Source organism: Zosterops lateralis (genome assembly GCF_965231275.1).
Source record: "Zosterops lateralis genome assembly, chromosome: 4".
NCBI classification, from domain to species: domain Eukaryota; kingdom Metazoa; phylum Chordata; class Aves; order Passeriformes; family Zosteropidae; genus Zosterops; species Zosterops lateralis.
The window spans coordinates 6,927,775-6,947,054 of record NC_139765.1 but is presented as its reverse complement, the minus strand read 5'-3'; the positions used below and the strand labels follow the sequence as shown (position 1 = coordinate 6,947,054).

General features: G+C 40.8%; 1 protein-coding gene across 1 annotated transcript in view; it reads right to left on the bottom strand.

The window, feature by feature from the left end:
• Positions 1–2,229: 2,229 nt before the first annotated feature.
• Positions 2,230–19,280, bottom strand: part of WNT7B (Wnt family member 7B) — a gene marked incomplete at both ends in the record, with an annotated part of 93,057 nt that continues 76,006 nt past the window's right edge. The window contains 2 exons of the mRNA XM_083860123.1: positions 2,230–2,709; positions 14,253–14,524. Coding sequence (XP_083716249.1) covers positions 2,230–2,709; positions 14,253–14,524 — 752 coding nt within the window. The remainder of the gene's footprint in view (positions 2,710–14,252; positions 14,525–19,280) is intronic.

Genomic DNA, 19,280 nt, shown 5'->3' with positions numbered 1-19,280 from the left:
TAGTTCGCAATAATTTAAAATACTCTATAGACATTTAAACGATATACAATAATATAACTTAATTGGATCCCTCAATTGTACTTAACAAATACTATTCTAATATATTTACAGTACCTAGTACCATGAGACTGTGCATTACTGTGTTTGGGAGCTTTATTTGCTTCCTGTCAAGAATATAGTGAAAGTACAGTATTATCACTATTATTCAACAACAATACCCATTAATCCAAGGGACTTTAAATTACATGGAGTGAGTATAGTATTTTGGGGGTCCCTGTTGACTTCTGTGAAGTTGCACTCATTCATGCCAGGGCTGGTATTCAGAAATTAACAGCAACATTGGAAAAAAAAAAAAAAAAAAAGGCAATTTTGCATTGCTCTGTAAGGGAGTCATCAAATGGGGATGACTTTCAGAGGGTGAATACTTGGGGTCAGAAAGGCAGATCCTCACAAATGTTCAAATGAAGGTCCCCAAATCATTAGTTACTTTTGATAATACAGGTCCACAAATCACAGAGGTAATTCTGGCTCATTCAGGTATCCAGCACAAGAGCTGGTGGAGCTCCAGGTCCACCAGCCCCTTGCCCCAAGAGCACCATGTGGATGGACAAGAGCTTCTGTGTCAGATGGGGAGGGCTCAGGGCTCTGCAGCCCCTCCAGCTCAGTAATGAAATGAAACGAAAGCTAAAAATGCAGATATGCAGATGTAAGGAAATTTTTAATTCCAAGTTTTCAGAAAATCAGGCAGGGACCCTTGGGACAAGGAAACAATTACATGGTTAAATGGGCTGTGTTCTAAGTGGGCATATCTGGGCTCTTGGGGTTAAAACACTAGATTTTTACAGCAGTAAAATATCTGAGGCTGTTTTTAAAATCTCTCATAGGGAAAAGGTGTGGGAATTAGGATTGAGTGCTATTAAGAAGTGAGCTTCTTTCTTTTAACATTCATGTGCTTACCAGGGGGTACGTTATTGCCGACCTTCAGATAATGATGACACAGACTAACCCAAATTTTGGCATTCTTATGTTCATGAAGCCATGACAGCTCAGAGGTTGCAGCAACCTAGAGCTCAGCTGTCAGACTTTGACTTCTGAGCATAAGCTTTTTGAAAGTCTTGGAAATATTAACTTTCAACCATTAAAGGCAAAACACGATGCCTGGAAGATCCTACCAGTGCATTCAATGTCAAAGCAAAACCTTTGATATTTGTTGAAGCCCATCTTTGTATCCTAAAACTCCCTATGAGGAGCTGTGAGCAGGTGCTCCACACCTCAGGCCTGAGTCAAAAAAAAATCATTCTTATTCAGGAGGCAAGTGGGAAATGCCGATATCAAACATTGGTTACCAAAGTTTCATGTGATGTTTTCACTCAGTTCTGGCAATTCCTTAAGGCCTACAGTAATTGAACTCTCTAATAGTGGAGTGACAACAGATCAGTAGCATTAAAGAACTTAGGGAGAACCAAATACAAAAGTCATAAAGTCAGAGTTCCAATAAGTTTACATTTAGTACAGAATTAAGACATAGCTACCCGTTAGTGCTTAGAATTTTTTGATACTAATAAAAACATAAATAATTATTTTTAATGTTCATTCAAAGACTTCCAGTGTCACTGGCAGCTGATGTAATTTTGTGAATGTTTGTTGGGGTTTTTTTTCCAAACTGATAGTGGAGTATTTCTGCCATAGATTTTGCTCCCTACCAGTTGTTTTCTCTCTATCTGCTTTCTTAGAAATTTTGGTATTTGCAGTGAGAATGCTGTGGTCTAGTCAGTGAAGATTTCATTTCCTTTAAAAAGTTTTTGTTTTGCACAGGGCTAGACAGTTTTGTTGCTTTAAAATAGGAGAAAGTGTCTTTTCCTTTTAAATGTCATGGGAGCTGCAATGCAATCAGCTTCTCTGATATGTATAATTTAAAACACTAAGAAAACTCTACAACACCCAGATTGTAGTTTAAAAAAAAAAATAGAGAGAGAGACAGAGAGAAAGTTTCATGTGGTTGTCAACATCACCTTAATCCTGTTGCCCTTGCTTCCAAAGCAGTTACAACAGCCAGCCAGCCAAAATGCACCATCCTTAGAAGCATAAGTAGTAGTGGGGAGGGAGTGGTTGTTGTGGTGTTGGCTGGGGTTCTTTTCCCCAAGAGGGATGAGATGTGCAAAATGATGCTGTCGTTGTTTGTTGTACTCCACTTTCCTCACCGGTGGCGGTTCGCTCCGTTTGGCGCCGTTATTTGCAGGTGAACACCTCTGTCCGCTCGCTGCACGTGTTGCACTTGACAAAGCAGCACCAGTGGAATTTGCAGTTGCACTGCCACACCTTGGTGTACTGGTGTGTGTTGTAGCCTCTTCCACAGCACATCATGTCGCACCCGTCCGCGTTGGGAGAGGTGCGGTTGCAGAGCCGTCCCTGGGTGCCGACGCTCCCCGTGGAAGCGTCTTCCTCACAGTAGTTGGGTGACTTTTCGATATACACCAAATCCGTTTCCATGGGTTTCTGGTAGCTCTTGATCTGCTTGATCTTCAGGAAGGTTGGCTGTCTCAGTCTGCTGGCTCGTACCACCTCCACTTGCACTGCAGCGTTGTATTTCTCTTTCAAAATATATCCAATCTCTCTGAATTTGGGGAGCGTGGTCCAGCAGGTCTTAGTTGTACAGGAACCCGAAACTCCATGACACTTGCACTCCAATTTCATTCTCTCTTCGAGGACCTATGTGTACAGACATTTGCATATTGTTACTGCAGGAAAACAATACTGTAAGCCTGCCTGAACCTCAGTCTGTTTACTTCATATTATATAGTATTCATTACTCCTGGTTGAAATTTTTCGAATGCATGCTTATAAATCTTCTCACCTCCCAGCAGAATGCTCATAACACATTTTGTTTCAAGTGGCACCTTGGTTGGAAATACAGTGTCATGTCGTTTTTTTGAAAAATATTTCCATTCTTTTTCCAAATATTGGAGAATATTTACTTACGTTTTAGAGAACATTTCTTTAGAGCCACAGGAGACTTCAAATTTTTCAAATCATTTTCATTTTGAAAACAGAAAAAGAAGGGTTTGGGGGTTAAGTGGCATAAGATTCAAAATACTTAATTGCTTTAAGTAATGATCAAAGAATGCTTGAAAAGAACAGTATATACTGTGTGATTGAATAAGCCTACTAGATGGAACTAGATGATCTCTAAGTCACTTCCAACCCAAACCATTTTATGATTCACTGCATAATTAAAATTTTGCCTATATACTAATACCTATACCACCAGTGGTAAACTTATAGACTATTCCACCCACATAATCCCGTCTCCTTTAAAAGCAGCACTCATTGCAGTATTTAGTCCAACTATTAAGGGAATAATCAGTAATCAATAATCATAAATACATTTTTTTCCACCAGGGTAATGATAATACATTAGAGGGGAAGAGAAATCAACAGCGAGCCGAGGAGAAATGTATTGCTGCTATAGAGGAGGTTCAGCCAAAGGGGTTTAATTCAGAGTCAGAAGGGACACAAACTGGCGGGTGCTCAGGCTGTCATCCTGCCCTTTCTGCTGCAGCCAAGCCATGCCACGCCTGGCACATCCCTCCTCCCCCGGGCCAGGTTGTGCTGGGGGGAAGGCGGGTGGTGTCCTCCCACTTCACTCCAAGTGTGCAGCAGAGGGAAACCAGCCCCACGGAAGCGCCTCTCTGTTTTCCTGCCCTCGTGCTACCACTTAAGCCTGACCATAATTACACCCACAGTCATCATTAGCTTATGAAAATCAAGGCCTAAGAACAAAGCGAGCTGATCTTTCCCCTTCGCAATGGGATGCTAACAAAGAAATATGAGCTACCGAGCTTGTCTGAAAGCATTACTGATGCTGCAGACCATCTCCTGTAGTGGTTTCGCTGCAGATCCCAGAACATGACTGAAATGGGCAAAGGATAAAAGGGCCGAAATCTGAGTACAATAGCATAATGAAGTAGGAGGGAGCAAAAAATGCTTACTGCTTCAGAAACTGGCCTTAAAATAAAAGCTGTACAGATCTGGTTATCCCTGCAAATAGAGGGCACCCTCCTGAGTTGTTTGAGTTTCACTTAAATTGTATGGTTTGTTTTTTTCCCAAATTTCTGGGGTTTCAATATTAAAGAGAATATTTGGATTTGATTCTTCCTTACCAACATACGGTAGCAAGTATAAGATAGCTGAGCAACAACCTATGCAAGGATCATAAAATATCCTGAGTTGGAAGGGACCCTTCGAATCCAGCTCAGGACAACTCCAAAATCCCACCCTGTGCATCCCTGAGAGCTTTGTCCAAACTCTCCTGGAGCTCTGGCAGCCTTGGGGCTGTGACCATTCCCTGGGAGCCTGTTCAGTGCCCAACACCCTCTGGGAGAAGGACCTTTTTCCCTGATATCCAACCTGAGCCTGCTCTGACACAGCTCCAGCCGTTCCCTGGGGTCTGTCCCTGGTCCCAGAGAGCAGAGATTGGACCTTCCCCTCCACCACCCCTCCAGAGGAGCTGCAGTCCCTGCTGAGGTCTGACCTCAGTCTGGTCATACCTTAGACCTTCTGGAACCACAGGCTTTACCAGGGTCAAGGCCAAGTTATCCTATCAGAGGCAGAAAAGGTCTTTCCCAGCAAGGTTGACTGAGTTGGGGAAGAAATTCATATAGCTGCAACTGCTCTAAAAGAAGAAATTCACCAAGGCTGTGATGAGCTGGATTTTTTGTGGACACTGGAATGCTCTGTATCACCTTCCTGTCTTCCATACTGGTAGAAAAGAAAACTTGCCAACTTCTGCTGCAGCAGCAGCATTCCAGTGGCAGTGAGATGGATGCACTCTGACATGCTCTGGGGTCTTTTAAGGCTCTCCAAGGTCTCTTCTGTATCCATTTCTGGCCTGTGAAGAAGGTCTTTTTCCAAAGACCCCCAAAAAAGATCTCAATCCTGTTTCACAAATCTGGGTTCAAATAATCTATTGATATTTAGATGTGTTTGTAGGTGTATATAAACATGCATAGAAGTTGTGCTTGATATTTCTGAAAAATGTTTTGTTTTGTTGAAACTAACCCATTCCTACAGTCTTCTCAACATGCAGTCACAGCTGTAAGAGCTGCAGCAAAATCCATGACAAGAGGTGGATGGAGGCAACTTTTACACCTCCACCAAAGAGCAGTGGGACCCAAGGATTTCCAGGAAAGCGTTGCCAATGGGATCTGTCACCCCTGAGCCGTACTCCTCACTGGGGAGTAACTCTTGGTGATGTGTACATCTTTTTTTATGCTCTACATATGTGCCTGCATTTTGGTTGAAAAGAACAAGTCAGTAACTTGCTAAGAGAGTGGGAGGAGGTGAATTTCATGAGGCTGTTTATCCTTCTGTGGGCTCAACACTGTGGATGCTGAGGAGCCTCTGATGTGCTGCCTTGATACATTAGAAAGTGTCACTGCTCCTGAAAGACAAACATCTCCCATTTCAGTGTCCTGGGTGACATCTTTACAAATGTATATTTATGTATGGATGTCTGTCTGTCTATATAATAATTGTTTGCCTATGTGCATTTGGTTGAGATGCTGATGTTTATACACATTATACTGTACATTATATATAGTACAACCTCCAGCAACTTTATTGTAAGCCTTGATTTTTTTTTTTTCTCTTTTTGCCACTGTCTTTCTGAAGGTCTAGTTTTGTGATTCATTTTGGTGAGCAGAAACCTGATTTCACTGCTGTGTTTTTTCAAAGATTCCCACTGTTTTTGATGGTGGGAGGGCTTGCAAATGCAAGCCATGCAGGCTCAAAAAAAGCAGAAGTTTCAAAAAGTATTAATTCATGCTCCTGAAGCCAATCTTGCAGGTTTTTTTAATTTTTTTGGAGGCTTCTCTCATGAATGTGGAATGCTTGGGGTTACAACACTGAGCAGAGGCCCAATCATCAGGTAGTTAAATTCCTGAATGCTGTAATTTGTGTGCCCACAGTCAGCTGTGGGTATAAAATTGTGCCCAAAAACTTGGAGGTTAGGGAATACAAGGCCCAAACTAAGCAGATTCTGAGCAACATTTTTTCCCCTTCTTTCCACCCAGATGCTGCAGAGTGCCCCTGACAAGCCAGCATGCTCTGGCCCTCCAGGGGAATGTGTCTCTGCTTGGTGTCTTGAGCAGCTTCCCACTTACCAGGGAGGTGCCAAGGGACCTGGCAAAGGTGGCCGGATCTGACCTTCTTTGCTCAATTCTCTGAATGAAGAGCAACCAACATTTTGCTTCCTAAAAGTCTCTCCAGCTCAGTTTTCCTCAGCAAAAATTCCCATCAAAGCTCTGACCCTGAACCATAAAGGTACTTATTTACTCAAATCTAAGACACTATGCCAAGCTAGGTGCTTAATTAAAGATTGAAAATCATTAGCTCATATGAGCCACTCTCTCAGCAGTTTCATTTGTCATATGTCAGTGCCTCGTATCTAATCTTGAATGGTTTACAGCAAGATCTACCTCCCAGAGCAAATTCCCATCGTTGGGCTGTGCTGCCTCAGATTAATCACAGGAACATTCCTCAGGTCCCTTTTCCACATACAGGCCCACTCCCACCCCAGTATGGTCTTGCCAAGTAAAATTTTCTAACTGCTGCTACTTTGTTACATGAATTGTGAAATATAACATTAAAGCTTTCTTAATCCCACATCTTTTTATACCTATATAAATCATACATTTTAAATGTAATTTGAGTGCTGTCTGCTGCCAGTTAAGTAGAAAAAGGCTTGTGAAGACCAAAATAAAGCAGAATGATACGCATGAAAAGAAATTAATTTTTTCAAATTCCATATCTAGACCCAACTGCATAACATCAGGTACAGTTTCTGTACATAGTAAAAATCCTATTTGGATAAAGTATTTAAAAACAATAGTTACATTTTGTGTATGAGTGTGTTTTGGCTTACTCCTGCTGGTTTTTTCCCTCAGTGGAAATGCACATTGTTTGACCAAGTGTTGAATGTAACAAAATCCATAGAAATTTTTGACTGGAGTATCAAAAAGAAACAAAAGACTTGAAGAGTTTTGCCTCGTCGAAATATGCAAGTGATCAACTTTTGTTTTGGGTAATAACTACCAAAAGAGACGAATTCTGGTCACAAGATGTCACCACTTCTTTGATGCTCATGCAGCTGCAGCCACCAGAGCTGATGGTTTGCTGATGATGTGGGGACACTGGCTAACCCAAGTCTCAGCGCAGCCTGGGGCCCACCACTGCTGACAAAATGCTGGTCTCCTGCACCCATCTGGGAATCCAAGCTCAAGTTTGTTTGGGTTTGGTTTTTTTATCTTGGATAGGCAGGGGTGTAGCTAAAATTAGTAGGGTGTAATGCTACTGTTCTAACACAAATGTCCTGAAATTACTCTTTGTTAATAGCAGATCACAAAGCCCAAAACTGAGCAGTTCATGGTGTGTCTCCTTGGGCTGTGCCCAGCCCTGTGAAGAGGGAACTTGGAGCCAGCAGGAGAGGAATAAGGGTACTTCAGCTGCATGGTTTTGTCTCTGCTCCTCTGTGAAGCTGTTCCTTCAAGCATCACAACAGTATTCATATTCTGTGGGATGTGGGATGAGGAACTGAGTAACTGTGTTTATTGCTCATGCCACATCTCTGTTTTTCTTATTGTTTAGTTTAATTGAAGCAGGGAGCCTCTGCTTTGTCCAGACATGGGACACTGTGAGGATGAGGTGGTTTTTCCCTGCCACAGGCCACAGCTGAGCAGGGCTGGGCACTGTCAGGGGTGCCAGGAGGTATCAATTCACCTCCTCCTGCCCTCCACATGCCTCCCTAGGTAAGGCACCCTCTTCCACAGTGTCCTGACTTAATGCATTGAAAAAACTGAGGAAGGCCCACTGCACTATTTACAAAAATTCTCCTCTTGGCTACCATGAAAATTAACCCGGCATTTCGCAACCTGCTGTCCATTAGATGGATATCTCTACTCTTATGAGGATGAATAGCCTAATCCATCAGTGTTTCCCCTCTACTTTCTAGGAGAAGAGAAAATAGCTGTTTGACCAATTGGTTAAAGTATTCTGAATATTATTTTTACAGTGAAATGTTGCAAAGCAATTTCCTTCAGAAGCATCCTCCCAATCATCCCCAAAGCAAGTATGTTTGCAGTGTTCCACTCTCTTTTCTATGGAATTTGTTGTAAACCTTGAAGGTAAAACATCACCTGAAATAGTTAAAAATATTTCACTGGTAATTTTATTCTGTCAGGCAGAACAGATGTGTCAGGTTTGAGGTCGTGCAGTGATATTTCACTAGATGTTTGATACATGCCTTGCATGCATTACATGGTATGCATGGGCATGCACACTTCTTGAATAAAACCATTTAGCAAGTCCTAAAATATTTGTAAATTCCCCCCTCTAATTTTAAAGCAAATTGTTCAAAAAGTAGGGGTAGTACCAGATGTAGCTGCTGGCAGTCTGTGTTAAGGGTGTCTTTCTGGAATAAAAAAATAAGCTAACAAATCCAGCCCAACTGGAAGCAGGAGATCTACCCTCAAGAGATTTTGAGCCAAAGCTTGCATATTCAGGACATATGGATAAGCCCTTAGTTATCCATCTAACCCACCCAAGCTGTAACACCAACATTTTTGAAATTGGATTTATATAACTATCTGCAAATCACTTTAAGTGGAAAGATGGCATGAAGCACGACTATCAAAAGCTTTTCTTTCATGAGTGGTCTCACAAGGGATGTGTAGTGAAATAATTTGTCACTTTTAGAGAAAGAAACTTTCAGCAAATGATGGACTCGAGGCTGTAAAACCTGGAAAGTAACATTCTTTGCATCCCTGAAATGACTTAGAAAACAAAGTCACATTTTAAAGAATATTTTAGTCTTGTAAGAGCATAGAATTAGCTGGCTTTCACATTTGAAACTGGAATTCAGCCTCCACTGTGACTTCAGAACATTTCATTCAAAGTCTTTTTCTGGGCATTGCTTCTTATCTTTACATCCTGTCAGGTGACAGTATGGGCATATTAGGCACTGTGCATCTTGCAGGAATGAGCTGATTAATTATAATGCTTGATGTGAGGTGAAGGGAGCTAACTCTGGCTTACATAATACATGCACAGACAGTACACATAAATATGTATAAATATCCATAATTACATGCACATCCACTACATATATTTGTGTCTGTGTATGTATATATCATATTATATCACATCATATCATACCACATCATACCACATCATACCATACCATATAATATCAATTATAATATCATATTATATCTTTATATTTGTATATATGTAGTGAATGGGAATCAACAAATCACCCCATTAGCTGTTCAGAGCCAAAGCAAATGAGCAAAAAATTCCTTCCCAGTACCACAGGCCTATTGCACTAGAAACCATGAGAAAAAGCCATGGCTTTGGTGGAAATGTTGTCCCAAGTAACTGAAAAATCTCTTCTGAGGAGGGCCTGAATTATTTATTTGTTCCCCACACTCTTATTGTTTCATATGTAATATAAGCTCTTGTCATCTTCCAGGCAATCCAAAAAAACAAGAGGAAAGACCCATTGCTGTCACAAAGGAGTAAATATTGGGATGGTGTCAGGCTGAGTTGCTGGCAGTCAGTGTGATGGGTGTGTTTCTGGAAGGGCCAGTTTTTTCTCCACACAACCACAGTCACTGTCTATTGTAAGAGCCTAATTGATTGATAAACTCTTAGAAACATTTCTACTTTTTGGTAAAAGCTGCAATTTGCTACCACTTTGTCAGTTTGTTCTTTTAACCCACCCCATAAAAACAAACAGAAACCTCCATTTTTATAAATGACATTCCCCGTGAGAGATGGTCATTGTTTTGAGGCTTTCAACAGAAAGTAAAGCTTAATGATGTGTGTTTCCAGATGTTACTCTAAATTAATTTATCCTAGAATAAAGATACTTATTTCTAAAAATACATGGTAGAAAGCTGTCTCATAAAACAGCATCAAAGCTGACTTGGTTTGCTGGTATTTAATTTTTCATTACTCTGTCAAAGTTTTGCCCACAGATCTCTCTGTAATCCTTCAGATTTGCAACAAAACATTCTTTCAGCAACATTTGTGTTAGACTTCTACTAGTCCTCCTTTGGGGCCTTGTTTTCATTTACCACAGTTGCACTTTCCATCCTGAATCACAGCAGATGTTTAGGAACTGACAGGGAAGTTTGTTCCTTTGCTCTTTCACTCTGTGCAGTGCTGCATCACCCTCAGGCATAAATCTTCCATCAGGAGAGTCTTGTGTCACCAGGAACCCCTGAGCATTTGTTTATGCCACATTACACCAATGGCCAGATTATGATTTCATCACTGCAAATTTATTACTTTGTGTATCTGCCATTAGCTGAAGGAATTCTTAGAAATCCAATGCAAAGCCATAAGGGATGCAGTGTGGGGCAGTTGGAGGACTCATTCCAGTCATCAGGAATTCCCTGAGAAGCCTAAATGTAATTTTTTTTCCAAGGAGATAATTTATTAGAGGGTTCTATTGAACATATCAGCCCTAGGCTCAAGTAAAAGACCCCTCAAGACTGTTTTTCCCCTCATCTGTTTGTAAAGTTTGTGCAATTATTTTTACAGCATGCTGCTTGTTGCACAAAGAGAAATTCCTCTCGTCTCTGTTTTTAGCAACAGTGAAATACCAGCAGAGCAGCTTTTGAGATCATCCCAACAAAGGCAAAATGTTAGAGCCATACTGCTGTACTTAAAAACCCCTCTGACAGCCAGGCATGTGTGGGACAAGTGCTGGGAGAGATTGAGAATGGACAAGATTTCTGTGAGCCCATGACAAAGTCCTTGTGGTGGCATAAGAGAACATTAAAATAATTGCTTGGGGGGCAAAACTTGTGGCCAGAGTCTTGCCTAATGATCCTAGCAATGAACCTCTGTCCACCTGGCAGATGTCTAGTGAAGTCATCAAGGGCCACTTCAGAGCAAGTTGGAAACTACTGTATGTGGGGTTGGGAGCTCTTTGTGGTTTTTTTTCCTCATGTTTCTGTCATAGAAGGCTCTGAGATTCTAAAAGAAGACTAAAAGGAAGGTAGCCACATTAGTTAGCTAAAAGCTGTTCCTCTTAGCAAACTCAAAAAGGCAGTTTGGTATGACTAAAAAAGAGCTGCAAGCCTTACCATTACAGATGTGAATGCAGGGTTTTTTAAATGGTGAAAGTTCTGTGATCTCTGAAGCAAGCTACAAAAGCATATACTGCATTTACTGTCTTTACTGCCCGTTACCACTCTAAGGTTGAAAATACCTTATTTGAAAATACTTGAGAACTTCTGAAGCATTGAAGGAATTAAAAAATAAATTGAGTTGCCTGTGGTTTCCTCCTTACCTTTTATTCCTATTCATAACACATATAAAATATCCATACTTTGGTTCTTTACAATAGCAGTCATGAACCAGAAGCTTGGCTCCAAAGTGTTTCCAAATTTTGAGACAAGCCACAGACAGATCAGCAGGGTGGCACAGACAGACTTTCTCAGAGCAGTACAAGCATTTCCCAGTTGTGTTGGGAGGGTTTTGGAAGGGAAAAGGAGAAGGATGGAGGTTCAGTGTTGCACCAGGAGCCAGGGAGGGAAGATGTGCTGCTGGGCTTTACTCTGACAAACAAGGAAGGTCTTGTTGGAGATGGGAAGGTTGGGGACAGCCGTGGCTGTAGTGACCACAAGATCATGGAGTTCAGTATCCTGTGTGCAGCAAGGGAGCTGTGGCTTCCTTCCAACTTCTTCCCAACTTCGAAAGTTGGGGATGTTCAACTTCAAGAGGAGCCCCAGCTGAGAGGGGCCCTGATCCCTGTGTGTCCCTGTGAGCAGGTTTACCAAGGACCCCCAAAACTACCAGATTTCAGATGAATGTAGGTCAGATTTCAAGTTTGCCTGGATTCTCAGAAGGAACTTGTGATTTCACATTGAAATTGCAGAAAACTCTGTAACTGCTTTTGTAATGGTCCAATCCAGAAACACAGAAAGTATATCCTGGGCTCCAGAGTTTTGTTCTAACCTTAAGTTTCAGTCAGTCTTGAATTCAAAATGTCTAATTTATATGAATAGCAAATTATCTCATAAGAACCAAAATTACCAAATATTACTTACTGTACAATTCTGAATATTCAGTTAATGGGAATACATATCATAACACCAACATTACTTCCAAACATGATCCCCAAGACCATCTTTTATATTAGCACATTCCTCTGGATTTGATGGATTATAGTTAAAACAAAAAAAACTAAACCAAATCTTTTCAGTCATTCTTAGCTTTTGAAACCATACAATGAAATAATGAATAGCTATGGGTATAAATAACTACTGAAAAATGCTAGAAACAGAAAAGTTTAAAAATTCCAAAATAATATTTATCTTTTTAAAAATGGGGGAAATATATTGTCAGTATTGAAAGTGTTTTTATTCTTTTCTTAAAATATGAAAGTATTATAATTTGGTTTTTTGCAAGAACATTAACAAAAAAAATATTTTAGAATTGTTAAACAAAACTTATTTTCGTGAATGCTGCTATCAGAAGTATCCGTAAAAGCATGCACTTCTTTGGTTTGCCTGTGTCCCTCTGCTTATGAAATTCTGATGAAAAATAAAATATAATGTGCTTAGTAAGAATCAGCAATGTGGTCTAGTGGTTACTGGGCTGTATTTAGAATTGGGGGACTCATGATCAGTGCCTGGTTCATGTAATGACCTCTTTCTGTCCTTGAGACTTCACTGTTCTCCATCTCAAAATTTGCTTTTGCTCTTTTGTCCCTCTTTCACATCCAGAGTGTGACATGTTCAAAGCAGGAACTGCATCAAGATTTCCACAGGGATGGCACAGCACATACCACAAAGGATGCCAGTTGAAGCAGGGATGATAATGCATCTAGCAGTAATAAACTCTCCCTGGCAAGTTTAAGAGTTGGTTTCCATCTTCTTTTGCCTCCAAACACAATTCATGATGTTGAGCTGAAGTTCCCAGCCTAAGCGAAGTCATCAGACCTGCAGATGGCCTTCCAATGTGATGGTCAACTGCTGGATGAAGTTCTTTTACACTGTAGCAGCAATTTTTAGGAAAAAAAGGCTGTGCCCCTCAAGGCTGTTTTTCTGTTTGGCTCTTCAGTCAGCTCTCATGTACATCTGCAGACCCCAGCGTGAACTATCACTGAAGTACCAATACTGTCTCTACATTTGAGATTATGCCTCTCTCACCACACTGAATTTATGAATTTATGTAGTATTTCCATCCCAGTGAACTCCTGCCCATGCAGAACCTTCAATTTCAGTGCATGGCCAACGCAACTCTGCTAATAAGCAAGATCCATGCAGTAAGATAATTGCAGTGTTGCTGTCACAACCAATTCTACTCTCTCTGCCCAATGCTCAGTGCAGGACTGAAAACACACATGGTTTTAGGGGAGGAAAATGCAGTCTTACTTTGGGGACTAGAGGAGGAAGATTTTATTGGATTGCTATATTGGTATATTGGATTTTTCCAATGCTTGAGGGCTTTTCCTGAAGGAAAACTTTTAAGACTACAATCTCTCCTGAGGTAGGTATCTATGGTGCAGAAAGCGTTGTTACACTTTTTAAAGGACAGGCTTTGAAAGCTATGAGGATTGTTGGTGGACATAAATCAGCATAGCTCCATGATGTTTTACTGTTTCCATGACAAGCAGCTCAGTCATGGTTGTAGACATGGAGCTGTTTCTTCTCATGCAGCTCTCTGTAGCTTTGTAGTTACAAAGATACAGTTGTGCATCTGCTCAGTGCATTGGGTACTATTATGTGTATTTTATTAGAGCTGGAGTCAAACAAGTATTTTGGGTTTCAACTGGAACAAACATCTGGAAGTGCTGTTGAGTAATGCAGACAACTCCTGTCCCATCACAAGCCCCAACATCCCTTGCTAGATTTTTTTGCAAATTGGATGAAAAGCAGTGATTTATCATTATGCCAAACAGATCCAGCAAAGTCTTCCCTGGTATCAGGGGGAGCTGGAAAGAAGGCTTAGGAAGCAGGAATTTTTACAGGAGTATTTATAATACATGGCCAGCTCTGAATAAAAATAAACAGGAAAAAAAATAATAAAAAGGTGAACAATAGATGCCATCCGGTGTGTTTGGGTGCAGGATAGCATCAGAGAGAAGGGTAAATTCTCAGGGAATGCCTCCTGCCACCAAGCCAGCCTCCCCCCCGTCCTCCAGCACACACGTCCCCAATCCCTCATCCTTTCTGGAATACCTTTCTTCCAGCCTCATTGTTGTGCAAGTTCATCAGCCTCCGTGCATTCTTTTTGATTTCTCGGGCATCAACAAACCTCCGGGAGAACTCAATGCCGTATCTGATATCCGCGGAGCAGCCTCCCCACTTCCAGCCCTCCTCCTGGTTGTAGTAGCCCTGTTTCTCTCGGTCACAGCCACAATTGCTGAGGTTGCCCTGGCTGCAGGCGGCCGTGACAGCGTGTGCAACCCCGGCAGCAGTAATGGCATAGGTGAACGCAGCTTCCCTGCTTCCTGTGGAGAGAAGCCAAAAGCTGATGGGTTGGCAGAAAGGCAGCAGGTACTCACTTAAAGTACACACAAACATCTACAGCAAAGGGGGTCGGGGCAGAGGTGTGAGGAGGGCATCGCCCCTCAGTGTGGATTTCTCATCTTGACAGAATTCCAGGCATATTTAAAATGCTTGGCTGGGCTCAGGTGTATTACCCCAGGTATGCAGCCGTGTGATAGTCCCACCTAAACCTCCTTCACTTGGCAATGGATCTGGACAGTGGTGAGGTGAGGCCACAAGGTTTGTTTTCACACTGTCTAGTCAGGTTTGCAAGCTGAACTTTATCTGTTTCAGACCAATAAAAAGTGAGTTAATAGCTACCTCTAAGCATTGGCACTGGGTGGAAAAAGAGAACTGTTCAGACAACATCAACAAAAATACTCCTAGGACACAAATGGGGCTGGTTATTAATGTAACTTTATAAATGCCCCACTAGCATCTATTAGTGATGCTGAGAGTAAAGTACTGCAAGAGAGACCTATAGAGACAAGAACTGGGTAAATTTCATTTTCTTTCAAGGTAGAGGTTACCCCTTTCCCTTGCAGACTTCTCCTGTGCATTAGTTTTGCTGAAGTGACCTTTTTCCACTCCCACTCTCACTCAAACCTCTGCATTACCACAGCTGTTGAGCATAAAAAGGCCATAGGAGTGCAGTGACAGCACTATTTTCTCTCCAAAATAGGTAAGATACTGTCATGGAAGCACAAGCTTATTTTAAAAAGAGTTAATTTAGAAAAAGAATTCTGGATTTTTTTTTTTTTCTGTGATGCTGCTGCTTGTGAAGGTTCCTGATTGCTAATTCCATGTAACAGCTGTTGATAAGGAGTATATGAGGACAGGTGAATAGGGCCCCTTTCTGTACTGATTGCCTGAGGTGCCTGTGAGGTGCAAGGAGGCAGAATGATGGGAGGAGAAGCTACAGCCCATCCCTGCTCTCATTTGAGACCACACTCTGTCACTGATTTCACTTAGGGCTGGATCATGGTGTCTTGCTGCTCTTATTTATAGCACTCCCCCCCAAGTTCCCTTCTCAGTGCTTTCCTCTGTGTGTTTCTCTGGTTATAAACAGACAATCCTGTAGTGCTGCAGCCAAAGAATAACTGTAAAGAATTTGCAGAAAGTTGCTGAAATGCTTTAATGACCACACACAGAGCTCCAACATCATTAGTGGATTTGGGAAGGGGAAAAAAAGGAACAAATTTTTCAGAGGAGGGAAAAAAAAACCAAACTACTTAGAAGCTAGTTTTAATTTTTTAATTTTTGGATTCATAGATCTCATAACTATTCTGGAAAGATAACTTCACAGTAGGAGGGGATTTATACTTCTTATTTTCATAGATAACTTCCTGAAAGATTACATCATTGCCAGATATGAGGAAGATCCTACAAGAAACAATCAGAAACTGAGGTCTGGTACCATTTCCCTGTTTCTCCAAAGCAATAAAAAAAGAAACATTGGGTAGGGGAAAAAACAAAAGGCTTCTGTGTTCCTCAGCTCCCAAGAAGGTTGAAGGTACACATTATTTGAGTGGATGGTGCTCCTGCTCTCAGCCACAGAGGTGTTTTTTTGGGGTGTACGATGTGTGCAGTCTGCTCCAGGGCTGCCCAAACCCTGGTCTGCAGAGCTCTGGTGGTCCAGGAGGCCACACTAAAGGGTTCACAGCTAATCCACAGAGCTGCATTAAACACTATTTTAAATAGTGTTTTCAATTAAAAACTTGATGATAACGATGCCTGGTGGTCCATAAGAAATTCTGAGGGTTGATAGCAATCCAAAACTGTTATGGAACCACTGCTCTAGTTCCTAATGTGATCCTCACATGTTGATATTCATTCCTCTCCTCTTGGCTTGCCAGCTGAATTCTAATCTGGGGTTCTTGTTTTAAAATATATTCTGTTACATGCAGGATTTCTTTCTTCTTCTTTTAAAAAAATCTATTTCTGATGTATAAATTGAAATATTGGAAGGATGAGATGTTACAGAAGTTACATACATAGATACAGTTTGCTTTTCTTCAGGATGAGGGCAAACAACAATGCAAAATCAGAGCCAGAGAAATTTTTGATCAGATACCTTTGAGGTACACGTAGAAAGGCTTATTAATAAGAAGAAATTTATGCCTGTGAGGGAACATAGCAGCTGTGACCTAGAGTTCAGTAGATTTACTCAGAGATTTAGTGACAGTTGCTCATCTTTCCTGTTAAAGCTCAATATATTCCCCATGTCTCCAGAGTATGTGGTAAGACATCTTATTATGGCCACTATGTCTGTGATTTCTTTGTAAATTTTCACACGTTGCTTCCCTTGGTCAATTTTATAAAATGAAAGAAAATCATGCCTTTATCTTCCTTTCTCTCTCCCTTGTTCCCATTATATCTCTGACACCATCAACAATAAAGGAAAATATCTTTCCTTTATCCATTTGAGAGCTGTAGCAGCGATGGAATTTTCTCAAGTCATGGGATAATATCAAATGGAAACCCCACTGACTCTCTTAAAAGATTACTCTCCTTTTTTGGTGCAGCTCTAAAATAAGGTCTCAGAAATTAGCAAGTTAAGTTGTCCTGCTAAGAATTAAAGTTTTGGGGGATTAGTATTTTTTTTTTTTTGACTAGAGGATGTTCTAAAACATCACTTGTGTTCCTGAACAGTTTGCTAAGGTCCCAGGATCAGTGGAGTCTATCACAAACTGCAATGGGGGAGGGAGGGGAACCTCTGTGCTCAAATAATGTCTGCTGCACACAAAGCTTTCCATTAGCATGTCATCACTTGGAATCAGTTCTAAGCAAGTCTTTGTTAGGCAGCTAAAAATATTTAAGTAATGATTGCTGTGATACCTTAATGGAGAACAATAATCTCATTTTACGGAATTTTCTGAGATTTCAAAAATATTCTTGGTCTGCAACAAAAAGGAGAGAAGTCTTTGCAGAAATGTCCATGAAATGAAGACATAAGTAGCAGCAGATTTGGGATTTGACCCAAATTTGGGGCTAGATTTTTCTTTTTCCAGTGAATATCCTGATTATCTAGTTATTTGCCACTGTATACACTCAGTTTCAGTCTCAGAAGAAAAATTCTTGTCTGACTTAAAAAGTTTTCTGTCACATAGACCAGAATAATTCTGTTGAGATCTTCATTTTGGTGAAAAAGACACTGCTTTGGCTATTATTGCAACCCTTGGATTCATCCATTTCTCAGTTAGAAATGCCTGCCTTGGTGCAACAGAAGACAGTTCTGACTTTATTCCCAAAACACAGAAAGGATGTTTTCATGAGTAACATGAACTAATATCTGATCTGATACCTGTCTGACCTAATAACTCCAAAAGGAGATGTCTGCCAGTGTTAATTAAAATTAAGCCTTTTTTCTTTAGTGAAGGTGCTCAAGGCCACTTCTAGCAACCTGCCAGGCCATCAGAGGAGTCTGTGGTTTGCCAGAGTTACTGCTATTTTCTTGAGTTCATTTGCATTCTGACAGAGGGCTGTACTTTAAAAGTGCTCTAATAGCCAGCAATGCAGGCAGCTGCTGCTCAGAGAGACAGATATTGGACTACTGATTCCTCAGTGCATGTCTTGGGGCAGATAGGCAGAGAGGAGCCTTTATCTGTCCTTGGAGTCATGGAGCAGCCCATATATTTTACCCCTCATTTAGATGACATTTCTGACTAAGTTTTAGACTTCTAACTGAGCTAAACTTAGCATGGTTAGATGTGGAAATTCTTATAAGTTCCACAATTATTGTAGTTTACCATACTCGAATGTGCACAGATTCAGCAGAGTATTTTCAGCCTGGAGCCACAGTCAGAGAGAATCACACAGGCTAAATACATATTCAATTATTCAGCTGTGAGCACAGAGTTAAAGATTTAACTGTTCCATAGCTATTTGCAAGACATCTATTTGTCAGAGTAACTAGATGAGAATTCTGCTGTCGCACACATCATCCTGAAATGACTCATGTCAGCAGCTAGATGAATAAGGCTGCCACTGAATGTCAGCTATTAGAACTGTAATTTAACTTGAAATATTAAACTGCAGAACATGCAGTGTCTGGCCAGTAATTTCCTAGATCTTCCACCAGCAATGAAGAAAAAAATGTACTACACACTGTTGTTAAACATAACAAATTCTTTGTGCATTTACACAAGACACGAGATTGATTATATGACACAATACAACATAGGTCAATGGGAAAAAGAAATGAACCACAGCAGAACTAAAATTTTTTGGACAAATCTACCCTTTTCAACAAGTCTGGTAAACTGATGACAGATTGAGTCATTTTTATGGCAAAAGACAATAGATACATCTAGATGAGTAAACTGAAACTCAGACAACAGCACCCTGAGTAGTGTTGGATGAGGCCTTTTACAGACAAGTTTATTTCCTTTGTAATTTTGTATTTTATTCAACACACATTAACAATTCTCAAGGAAACTAATTCAGGCTCTTCTTTTTGGGTTTGATCCAAGGACAATACAAGTCAGAGAGAATTTTCTCACTGTCTGGAACAGATCCTTCATTTGCATTTTCAGTGTAATTAACCTTGAACTTCTTATAAAAGCAGGGACTAATTTAATTTAATTTAATTTCTCTGTCCCTCTAACTTTCTGTACCCAGTGCTACATGTCAGAACTAAAGGCCACTGAACCCACTTTGTACAGGCAGAAAAAGTAAGGCAGAAGAACAGGAAACTCAGGAGGGTCTCTACTCTGTCAA